The sequence below is a fragment of the Parus major genome, chromosome 5, assembly GCF_001522545.3.
Source record: "Parus major isolate Abel chromosome 5, Parus_major1.1, whole genome shotgun sequence".
Classification (NCBI taxonomy): Eukaryota; Metazoa; Chordata; class Aves; order Passeriformes; family Paridae; genus Parus; species Parus major.
In genome coordinates, this window is record NC_031774.1 from 49670149 (window position 1) to 49682663 (window position 12515).

Here is a 12515-nt window from a genome sequence, read left to right on the forward strand (position 1 = left end):
CCTCTTCAACTCGCATTCAAACAATAGTACAAGAAAATAAACTTTGGTTTACTTAGCAACATATCAATGTCCTACTGTGTAGAGTATTAGCACTGGGTCTGACTGAAGAGGATAATCCACTTTGTAATTTAGTTAAATTACTAATTTTAACAAAGATAAGTACCCTGTATAATTTTGCAGTGCTTAAAGAATACATCCTTTGAGTATTCTGCTCTAAGAAACATCAGCTTGTTATAATATTTTAAATTTATGGAACATTTGTAACTGCTGTTATATCAGGAAAAATATTAAATCTGCACAATAAGTACAAACTTTATATGAGAAAGTATACTTGTAAGTGCATGATGATCTCCTGATGTCTGCTGAGGAACTCACTTCCACAAAAGACACAGACAACATCCCTGGGGATAGACTCAAATGTCCCACAAAGTGCAACTCAGTTAAAAAAAAAAGGCTACTAACAGAAAAGCAAACAAAAACTGTCTCTACTCTATTGGCTGTAAAAAGAGATGCTTATCTGCATTCTCAACCAGGAGAGTGGTTGAGAACCCCATCTTCAAAAAAACGCCTTAAAAACCCATACTACTAACAAGAGAATGTATTATTCCTCCCAAATGTGGTTTAAACTAAGCAGAAACAAATTTTGTTTTGCGCTGGCACATACACTTTGAAGCACATCTCTGCTTCTCTAGAGAAAAGCAGGCGTTTAGGCCACTATAGCAGAATCCATTCAGAATATAAAATAAATTAAAACCTGCTGATTAGGAGATCTTAACAATGTCTGTATGATGAAAGATAACATCTATATCCAAAATGAAAGATATGTTTTATCCTGTCTGTCCTCCAACTTTGAATCATTTTGACTGTAAGAAATAGCAGACACCAAGCAGGACGTGCCTGTATTTCAATCTAGGCCAGCATGGTCCAACTGGTGCCCATCGTCTGAATCTGGACCACAGGATGCCTCCATATGGCCTGCCACCTTTTCCTTGGAGGAGATAGGGAACAGCTGTTTGAGGAGCAAACGCTGCCTGAACAGCCAAACACCTCCTCCTGTGTCCGGCTGGCTCCAAGCCCAGAGCTGTCGCCGTGTTCCCGTGGAAGGCAAGGAAGGAACGGGGGAAGAAGGCAGCAGAACCTCCCACCCACGCAAGGACTTGAGCTCTTCATCTGCCTGACTCGGACAGACGCAACCCAGCGAAGCCTGGAGCTGCTTCTGCCCTGGCGAGGGGCAGCCACAGGAATGGCCCAACGGAGCCCCAGGATCTGCTGTCACTGTCATCATAGCCGGGGGTGGGTTATACCAGAAGTGACACAAAAATCGGGAATTTGGCACATGTTTGCAAAGTCTAAACCACCTTACAGTAGATACACTAAGTGGTACAGTACAAGCATACTGTCAATCTTCAATCTGCTGCCAGCAAAACAGATTAATACAATATTTTGGCCTTCACAGAGAAGAAAAACACAGAAAAACATAAATATATTTCATTATTAACTGCCTATTTATTTATTATTGATCAAGAAGAACAACTTGGGCATTGAAATCCAGACATAAATTAGATAGCAACAGTATTTTTACCTTTGCAACTGCCCACTCAATGTAATTTTAAATCTCTCCTTAAGGTGACATGCATAGTAGACAAGTAAACAAAAGTGAAAGATTTTACCGGGTTTACAACTGTGCTATCTTTCTTCCACCCATTTTTCACAGTGTCACTGACATAATTTTTGAAAAAAAGCTATTTGACTGGTATGCCAATGCGTATAAATCAAGCAGGGAGGAAAACTGAGAATCCTAAAGACCACCCGGTACAGAAACAAAACTGAATTCTGTTTCAAATGCATTTGCTTTTGACTGCATATTGGTTGAACTCTTTGCAAGCATTAAAATTAAAATTCTCTATTACATCAACTTAAAAAAAATAAACACCTTCTAATTACTTCAATACAGTGCTTTAAAAGACAGTATACTTGTCTGCATTCAACTCAAATATCATTTAGCATACAAAAGTTACATGGTGGTGTCTTCAAGCCCAGTACAGAGAGACACCAGATGTTCTACTTCATGCTGACCTGGAAAATCATATGCTTATTGGAATAGGATAGATTAAAAACAACACAGAAAAATAACGTAAGGCTAGCACAAGTCATATTGAAAGCATCATCACAACTTCAAAAATTGGTGTAGAAATTATGCTAGAGATGTGAAATCTCACCTAATATACCCAATATTGAAGAGTCACACATGATACCAGGTTTTAAAGATGCTATAACATTATTTTGAAATCTAGAAATTGATGTGTTAAACATCCTAACTAAAATTATATTCCAGTCCCCAACAGCTAATGACTGGATTTTAGAATTTCATTCAGGCTAAATTAATTAGTCAAATTTTATATGAATAATATATGAAATTTAGTATCTCATCAAAAGGGATTACAGCCTCCAGGAAATTAAGTTCTCTGTCCAGTACTGCACACAAACAGATAAAAACATCTTTGGATAGATTACTGCAAAGCTTGTATTCACAATGGGACTACAACAACACTTTGGCAGTGTCCAGATGTCAGTACACCCTATTCAGAAAACTGCTTGACAATGTTCCTGTTAAATGCTGGAAGCAAACCAGACTACAGATAATACCTAAAAATTATTAACAACTTCTACCAAAGAGATTCTATTAAACAAAAATATTAAAAAGACTGATTCATGGAGCAGCTTCTGCCTTCTTGAGTAGCTTTATGGAAAAGAAAGCACTAGCAAGTATTTGCTCATTAACTTTGCAAAGAAACATAAAACCAAATCAAAGCAAGTTTACTTGCTAAAATGTTACTTAAATAGGTGATTTTGCTTTCTCCATTCATTTAGAATTTTAGAATTAAACTGATCTCTCTTGTACTGGGAAGCCCAGTGCTGGACACAGTACTCTGGGTGTGGCCTCACCAGTGCTGATTAGAGGAGAAGGATCACCTCTCTCAACATGCTGCCAACAATCCTAATGCAGCCAGGATGCCATTAGCCCTTTTTGCTGCAAGGACACATTGCTGGCTCATGCTCAACTTGTCCCCCAACAAAATAATGGGATTATTTCACACCAAGTGCAGGATTTTGCACTTCTTGCTAAACATCAATTGGCAGCCCATTTCTCCAGCCTGTCAAAGTCCCACTGGATGGCACCTTACCAGAAACTGAAGTGAGGCTGACGGGATTGCAGTTCATCATTCAGTTCATCATTCTATCAGGAGGACAGGAGTGACATTTGCTTTCTTCTAGTCCTCAGGAATGTCTCCCAATCATCGTGATCACCCAAAGATCACTGAGAGTCATCTAGTTTGCATTGGAAATGACCTTTAAGGGTCACCTAGTCCAGCTCCTCACTGTGATGAACAGGAACATCTTCAACTAGATCATGATTGCTCAGAGCCCCAACCAAGCTGACCTGGAATGTTTCCAGGAATAGGGCATCTACAACCTCTCTGGGAAACCTGTGCCAGCATTTCACCACTCTTATTTGTAAAAAATGCCTTCCTTATATCTAGTCTAAACCAACCCTCTCTTAGTTTGAAACCATAACCCCATGTCCTCTTGCAACAAGCCCCGCTAAAAAGTTGGTCCCCATCTTTCTTACCCTCTTTTAACTACAGAACATCTGCTTTAAGGCCTCCCTGGAGCCTTCTCTTCTCCAGGATGAACAAGGCCAGCTCTGGCAGCATTTCCTCACAGGAGAGGTACTTCAATCCTCTGATTATTTTGTGGCCATCCTCTGGAATCTTTCCATGTCCTTCCTGTGCTGGGGACCTCACAGCTGGGTGCAGTATCCCAAGTGGGGTCTCACCAGAGCAGAGAGATTGAATTCCCTTTCTCAAACTGCTGGCCACATGGCTTTTGATGCAGCTCAGGGTACAAATGGCTTTCTGAGCTGCAAGCACACATTGCTGGCTCATCCACCAGCACTCCCAATGTCCATCTCTGCAGGGCTGTTCTCAATCCCTTTAACCCTCAGCTGTATTGATAGCATGGGCTGCCCCACCAGAGGTTCAGCACCTCGCACTTTCCCTGTTGAACTTCATGAGGTTCCCAAGAGCCCACTTCTCAAGCATGTCCAGGCACTTCTGGATGGCATCCTGGTACTTGGGATTCCTGAAGGTCACTCTTACCAGTAAAGGAGGCATTTGGTACCCCAGATTTTCACATGTTCTATGTCATGGCCCACACTCCATCCAGCAGTAGGCCCACATTTTCCCTGGTTCTCCTTTGGTCGCCTATGTAAATATAGAAACCCTTTTCATCACCTTTGATATCCCTTGCAAGATGCAATTACTGCTGGGCTTTAGCTTTCCTAACAACATTCCTAGATGATTGGACAATGTCTCTATATTCCAGTCAGGTTACCTGTCCCTGCTTTTACCTTCTCTATGCTTCTGAGTTTTTGCCAGGAGTTCCTTGTTGATTCACAAAGGCCTCCTGGCACTTTTGCCTGACTTCCTTCTTTTGGGATGAACTGCTCCTGAACTTAGAGGAATTTATCTATCAATACTATCCATGTTTTCTTTATTGGATCCTTCTTCTCTCCAAAGCCTTATCCCATGGGACTCTTCCAAGCAGATCCATGAAGTAGCCAATACTGCTCTCTTGAAGTCCAACATTGCGACCTTGCTGTTTGCTCTGCTTCCTCCTCTCAGGATCCTGAAACCCACCACCTCAAGGTCACTACAGCCAAGGCTGTCTTCAACCTTTGCATCTCCAACAAAACCTTCCTTGTTTTAAACTATGAGGTCCATGAATTCAAGGAGCAGCTCTCCTCATTGGCTCCTCCATTGCTTGAGGAAGCTCTCCACAAACCTCTTGGACTGCTTATGCCCTGCTGAGCTGTTCCTTTAACAGATACTGGAGTGAAGTCCCCCAGGAGGACCAGGCCCTGCAGATGTGAGGCTATTTTTAGCAATCTGCAGTAGGCCTCATTCATTTTCTCCTTTCTCCTGATCAGTCAGCCTTATAGCTGAGGCCCATTACAATGTCAACCATACCAGTTGAGGTTCAGGTTTTTTTTGTTTGTTTCTATGTTTCCAGACAGATAACTTGCTGGTGCTCTTCAGAAAAAAAATAAAAATATCCCTCAGTGGTCCAAAGACTGCAGGCTGAAAACACTGTGTAAATCAATGCCAAACTGCCCTTCTGCACAATCCAACAAAACTAGTGGTTTTTTCCCAGTGCATGAGAAGCAGCTACATACAGATACTACTTTCTCATAGAGTGCCACTGAATGCATACAGCCATGGCAAAGGCTATGATTAGCTAATGGGCTCTGCTGGTTTTGGACTCACCACTTCAAAGATTTAAAAAGTCAACTAAAGTTTTCATAAAATTGTCTTTTATTTAGGCAGAGAGTAACAGCCTTTACTACAGCTGGGGAAAAGATAACAACACTGCTTCAAACCCATCATGTTCAAAATGTAAATAGTTCGGACACATCCACCTTCTCTAAGTGCCTTCCTTGTCTTTATATCTTGTTTTGATTCACAAAAACTTCTCTGTAGCTGACTACAAACAGGCATAGAGATGCACCTGAAAATCAAACACAAAGACCACTGCATATTCTTTTAAAAAAGCTTCAAACTTGACTGTATTTTCTTTAGGAATATAATCTCACTGTGATTGTCTGTAAACTATATGGCTCCCTCTTGTGTCTATTATACCACATTTCAGTGCACAAAAAATTTTTAACATTAAGCCATAAATATTTGGGCTTTGTTCACCCTTCTGCAGGCATGCAATGTTCATAAATGTTAAGGAAATCACATACATACCTTCTTTTCTCTTCCCCTGAGAAAACCCTGCAGCTTACAGAATTTCTCTCTGGAACAAACTATATTAAAAAAATCTTGCAAACTACAAGTCTGCAGCAATGAAAACAGTTTTTTGCCCATTCCCTGTATTTTGATACTAGTGCAGAGGCCAAATGCACCGTTGAAGTTCATCCGCAACAACTTTTAACTATTTTTTAGTTATCAAATTACATATGTTTAGAGAGGTGTCAGTGTGGTTTATAGAGTCTGGCTAACATGCTCGAGAGTTTATTTTTGTCTGCTCAACATCCCACCTGCTTCTGCTTATCAAAGCAGACTACAGTTTAGCTTGCAACAGCTGTGAAATTCATAAATCTGCCCATTCTTCATGTGTAGCCAGACTAAGCACTTGGAGAAGGAGTCAGAACTACAGCAGTCACATTTATGGAGAAGCTAAGGAAACAAAACAGCAGCACTTCTCATACCGTGTTTGAAACAGCACACCTATCAGAAGCCAAATTATTCTAAAATCAGTCTAGCAACCCTATTTGGAAAGAAAAAGAAGCATTTGAAGGACTTGTTAACCCTTTTATTCCCCCCACCATTAGAAATATTTTGTAGACTAAAAATGTTGCAATTAAAATATTTTGCCTGCACAAAGTAGTCCCTTTTTTGGTATCTTTAAATAGCAAAAAAAACCCCAGCTTTTATTTCAAGATTCTGCTAGCCTTACTTCCTGCAGCAGAACAACTATCAATAAAGTAAATACAGTTTTAATATTTTTGTATTACAAAAAATGTATTTGTACTTAAAAACATATACTTAAAAAGGTATTTGTACCTTAAAAAGTATCAGTCTGCATACTGAAAGCAATATGAAAATCCTGGTCACTCAGGACAGCTTTCATTAAAACACTTTTACTAAAGCAGTAGTAGTACTGAATGAAATTATGGTATACAAAAATCTAAAAAAACCTCATTTCATCAAGATTGCAGAGTGTACTGCCTTTCATAGATAAGTGGATTTGCTTTGCTTTTTTCATTTATATACAAATTTCTCTTTCGCTGTTTCTTCCCTTTTCCATCTGCTCATGAATTACCCTTAGCATTAGTATTTTGTGGGTCAATTTTGTTCACAAAATGATATGAGTACATGCAGGCTGATACTAAAATTAATTTCAGTTTTTATGAATAAGGAAAAATGGTACTTTGTTTAGGGAAGAAAAAGACTTTTATTTTTCCTCTCTGAACTTTTTTCCTCTGCCATTTCATAAATTACAAGACAGCAGATACAGAAATCAAAAAATTTAAACTTTTCCATAAGTTTTCATCAAAAACATTAATAGTATTTACCCAATACATACAGTTGGCATTCCTCAAGCCAATTGAATTTATTTGACTTTCAAATGTGACTCGTAGTATTTGCTGAATAATAGTAAACAAACATTCAGCTGAAATTGTGGTTACATGGCAGTGCTGAAGTAAGGCATCAAACAACCAGAACCCACTTAAAAATGTAACTAATATTTATTACCTATCACTCTACAAAAGAAAGTAAATAAAGCAAATGTATCCTACCTGATCTACCTTCATGCTCATGTTCAACAACGTGAAACAACAGCTATAGAACAAGATATGTAACAAGAACACAAGACAAGCAGTAAAAATATTTGCCAGGAGAACCAAAAGAAATTGATCTAGTTTTCTGACCATTCTGCATTTCAGGGTTTGTTTGTTTTTTTTAAAATTAATGTTGCAGTCACATAAGCTCTCACATAATACTACTAGTGCAGGGTTAGTCAGTGAAAATGATGGAACTGATAATAATGATAGTTCAGCTGATTCAGATGATTCAGTTCTGAAAAGAACTGCAAGAGCAAGAATAGCAGCTAGAAGAATTGGATAATGTTCCACAATATTCTGCTAAATACTTGTTAAAAACAGTAGATCTTTTTAGGGTGAAAATAATGTGAAATGGCACAACATTCAGAAGCTCTGCTTGATCAGGCAGCATATTTTGAGAAACTAAGTGAATGCTGGAAGTCTGGACTGGCAGTCTAGGATAGGACACAGCAAGAAAAAAGTGTTGGCTGAACTATTGTTTCCTGAATTGTGACACCTGGAAGTTAGAATTCAGTTCCCTTCTGATATCAAAGCCACTCTTTCTAGCTTACTCCTTGTGCATCTGATTTGGCTTTCACCCATAATTTTCAGTTACTTCAGTTTTCAAAAAGTAACCCTCTCCTCCTTACACTCCATAAACTGAATTTGTGTTTGAAACATACTCAGTTCTTGAAACACCAAACAGCTACACAAAATAATGTAAATTTTGTTGAATTAGAACAATTGATAGAATAGCTTTGGAGCTCTGGTAACACTAAAGGAGAGTAGAATTGTCTAGTGTCTTCTGACCTCTCCCAAGGCCAAACAAAATGTCACTAGATCACTCATTTGGGGCGATTCAGTACATAAAGCCATAGATTTTTTTATACAGATTGTGCCACAAAAAGCTTTGGGTATTCGGACATTGAACACTACCTTGAGAACAACACATCAGCGTTCACTTACAACATTATATCTAGGTATCATCAGTCAGAATAACAGAGCTCTGTTAAAAACTTGGATTAAATCATTACTTCAGAACACAATGAAAAGTTCACCCATCTCAAGCCTCTCCATACCCTGTTACCAGATGGGTTTATCTTTGTATTTGAAAGCAATCAAAATAATTACACTAGATAGAACAGAAAACAACAGTTAATCCACGTTCATTGGAAATACAACATATGCAACGGTTTTATTCTGTCAATTAACAATTATAATTTTACTTTGTTAAGTGCAAACTACACATTTTTCAAAGAATCATAAAGGCACAGGTTGTAAATCTCTGCAAGTCATGTAGAAAAGTTTCCAACCTGCAAACTTCTAGCAACTGGCTAACTAGCAAGATGACAGCAGTGACTGGATCATTCCTTATCTCCTCTTCCTCAGAAAACAAATCCAGCTCCCTTAGTCTCCCAGACAGATAAAGGGCTGAAGCAAATTACATCTTAATAGCTTTCCTCTGGTCTCATTCCAGTTTGTCAACAAGTTTCCAGTATGTCAATGTGTCTTTTACACTGGTGGGCCCAAAATTGTACAGTATTCCAGATGAAGCCTTGCCCATTTTTAAACAAAGGGCAGTAATCACTTCTCTCAACCAGCTAAATACATTTTTATATACCCATATGCCTACTGAACCGCAAAATTTCAGTAGTGCTTCAAAAAAACACCAGGAAATTGCTTTAATGATTCAGACTTTTAAGGGCAATATACTTGTACTATTATTCAGCATCGGTGTTTTCACACATTCCACAATAAGGATCATGAGAACATTTAAGATTCTTACCTGAATAACTTTGTAGAAATAGGCATACTGTCGAGCTGTATTTTTATATTGGCTAAAAACATCATGTATGGCCTGAGTTGATTGAAGATACTGCACTTCATCTTCTTCAAAATAGAGAGGAGTATCATATTCACTGGGGAGAGTCTGGATGTAGGGCAGCCAGAAAGAGTTGGGGTTGGCTCGCTCACAAAGGAGATGGAATGCCAATGTTATATTACCCATGGCTTGAAGAATTCGATCTTGAGAATACAGAGATCCTGAATTAACCAAGGAAGGTGAGGAATTAAATTGGTTCTCCATAGAAAATATCATCCTAGATTTACTTTAAATTAACATGATTAAATAATAGGTTAGCACTTAATGAAAAGAAAAGGTTTTCAGGTTTGTAAAATATTTAGCTGCCTACACTGTATTATACTGCAAGTTTTTTGACACAGAAAAGGCCTCGTGTACAACTGCATGACAAAACTAGAACAATATTCTCAATACCTCAGAACATTTTATCTCCAAATATTATACAAGCTACATGATATGTGTTCAAAATAACACACACACTTGTGGAAGATATCCAATGCACTCAGCCAGAAACTAACTGGGAAATTAAATTCTTTCCACTTCAAGCTTCTAAGTATTCCAAACCTGATGTCTGGCATGATAAGCAAGCCCTGTAATAAAGAAGATCAGCTAAAAAAAAGTCTCCTACTGAAAGATCCCATAAATATTAATTTCTTTCTTAAGAACTTCCTTGAGCTCTTACCTAAGACTGAATTTTTAGCTGACTCAACCGTCATCAACAGTTTTCTAGGAACCCACAAAAACAATTCTTCAGCCTACAGAAAGGAAACAAATGCAATAGAGGGTCAGTTAGCATTTATATGATATGCCAAGTGTCTCAAATATATACCAACTTTAAATTATAAATTGTTTGCATTATTTTTTTAAAATCAAAATTCTTCCTTGTCTTCTACTGCAAATTCAACAAGCAACCTCTGTTTCATATTGTGGTAACCGAATGTTTCAATCTGCATTACACAAAGTTTTAAACACAGACACTCAGATATAAAATAAAACCCTTCCATTTTGGAACTGCTAACACATACAACATAACCATAAAACTACCAGATACATTGCATTGCTAATAAGTATATGATCACATATTTTCTCACAGTAGAATTTTTTTCCATATTGGCTGTTTTTATTTCAGAAGAACTGCTCAGGGTTTCTATCAATGTATTAACTGTGTGCTAATGAAGCTATTAAATGATCACACTATGCTCACTTTCTAAGAGTCTTCCTACAACAGCTAATTGGTCTTCAAAGATGTTTCCCACACACAAAATGGGAATGGAAAGACACAATTTTAAATGCTTACCTTTTAATAGTTAGCTAATTCTGTGTGTGTCTATACTCCTTATCTGATGATTAAAAAAAATCCTTTACAACTATCATAATTTGGGGACTTTTTCATTTTCACTGGAAAATAGGTACTGCAAACACCTCTTTCTGAGACAAAAAGACCAATTCTTTAAAAGAAGGGACACAAATGAAAAAGAGACTAAATAGGTATTGCAAATACCTCTTTTTCAGGAAAAAACTTCAGTTCTTAAACTGGCCCATAAAAGAAGAGAAGAGACTAAATAGTTAGAAAACATGAAATAAAGTGATACATCAGTGTGGTAGAGTACTCTGGTGATTAGGTAAAGAGTATGGACAACACAGAGGAAAAAAAAATTCATTTAATATTCACAGTACTACCAGTAGTCATCAAAAATAATAATCTTATCAATAATGTTGTTCTCAAGTACACGGAGTTGGTAATGTTTCAGAACAGAATGAGCAGTTAAAAGGGGGGAAAGGGTGAGTGTTTCAGAGCTCTGCAGATACATTCCAAACACTGTTTTCTAAACTAAGTCAAATGTTCACATGCTCACCTTTATCTCTCTTGTTGCTTTCAAACCAAATCCCTCCTCTTCAAAGTTAGCTATTTCAAAACCCTCTGTGGATGCTCCATTTTCAGTTGCCCACTTTATCAATTCAGGGAAATAGTCATCTCTTTTTCCATCAAAGACAACAGACAAACCTATATACACAATTTATTGAAAAACAAATGCAGAAATAAGAGGATCCAGAAAGGTAAAAAAGCTCAATATAAAAGCCCATGTAAAAAGATATCTGCTATCTCACAGCAGTGCTACTTTGAAGTAGCTGAGTCAGAACTGGTCTCTGTTAAGTGTTACTCAATACTATATAAATGTCATACCCAATTTTCATCAAATTCAATAATATGCCAAACTGGCTTACCATTCATCTTAAAAATGCAACTGCCCAAACTGAGCAGTAATGGAATATGAAACTCTCCACTTCTTCCCCTTTTAATAAAAGCCAAAATATTTCCAATCTTAATATCAATGATAAATGCAATCACCACAACATGTTGATACAGACCAGGAAGAATTTGAGAGGCAAGCTGTAATTTCATTAATTCAGCACTGCAAATTATGATAAGCAGATCTTGAGTTCCCTCTTTCGCATTTGGGGTGTTAGACTTTTCCTGTAGCACATGGATCTACTAAAATATCTAAGGATAGATCTAAAATATCTAAGGATCATCCTCCTGACATCAAAGAGCTCATCCAAACTTTTAAACTTTGCTTCTCCGATGACATGTGGTCCAGCAGTGAAATCACAAGCCTCATTCATTTCCTCAACTTTCCTCTTTACTGTGAATTCATTTAAATATCTTGGTAATAGTTCCTTTGTGAACTCTGTGTTTCTCTTTGCCTCTGTGTGTTCTCTTCAACCCAAATACTAGAGTCAGATCACATTAAAAGTGTCCAAAGGCCCCCAAAATGCTCAGGCCATTTTATGAGTGACAAAAATGTCATCAGCAAGACATTTTACATCCTAAGATATTTTGGCTAAACACAAGGAATAAAATACATTTTGAGATTTAAATTATTTTAGGGAAGTAGCATTAGTATATTTACAATATCCCCCTCCTGCCTCCAAATTTTACACTTCAATGCCCAGAACCAATCAAATCTGTAGTTAACTTAAAAGTGCAAGTATCATTTGAAACTGTCATCTTCAATGATGCAGTATAAAAATTTATTAAGTATTTACAAAGTCCTTTTTGGAACATAATGAACTCATAAACCTGGTAAGACTAGTTGCATAGTTTCTACAGATCTTGGTAGGTGTTATACTGTCCAAGACTTTGCTCTTTTGATTTCCAACTTTTGTTACTGTATAAGACTACTAGAAGCTCTTAAACCAAGCTTTTACTTGGGACCATTCTTTAAGCCTCTCTGAAATTCTACTTCCATTCCTCATATACAA

General features: G+C 37.5%; 1 protein-coding gene across 9 annotated transcripts in view; it reads right to left on the reverse strand.

Moving 5' to 3' along the window:
* SETD3 (SET domain containing 3, actin histidine methyltransferase) overlaps positions 1-12515 on the reverse strand; it is a 58150-nt gene that overhangs the window by 19901 nt on the left and 25734 nt on the right. For all 9 annotated transcript variants that reach the window (XR_004497781.1, XM_033514939.1, XM_015631019.2 and 6 more), the window contains 3 exons: positions 11108-11256; positions 9934-10006; positions 9177-9433 (listed from right to left, as the gene is read on the reverse strand). Coding sequence is in view for 8 of the 9 variants with exons in the window: in XM_033514939.1 (XP_033370830.1) it covers positions 9177-9433; positions 9934-10006; positions 11108-11256 (479 nt within the window). In the remaining variant the exon portion in view is untranslated. The remainder of the gene's footprint in view (positions 1-9176; positions 9434-9933; positions 10007-11107; positions 11257-12515) is intronic.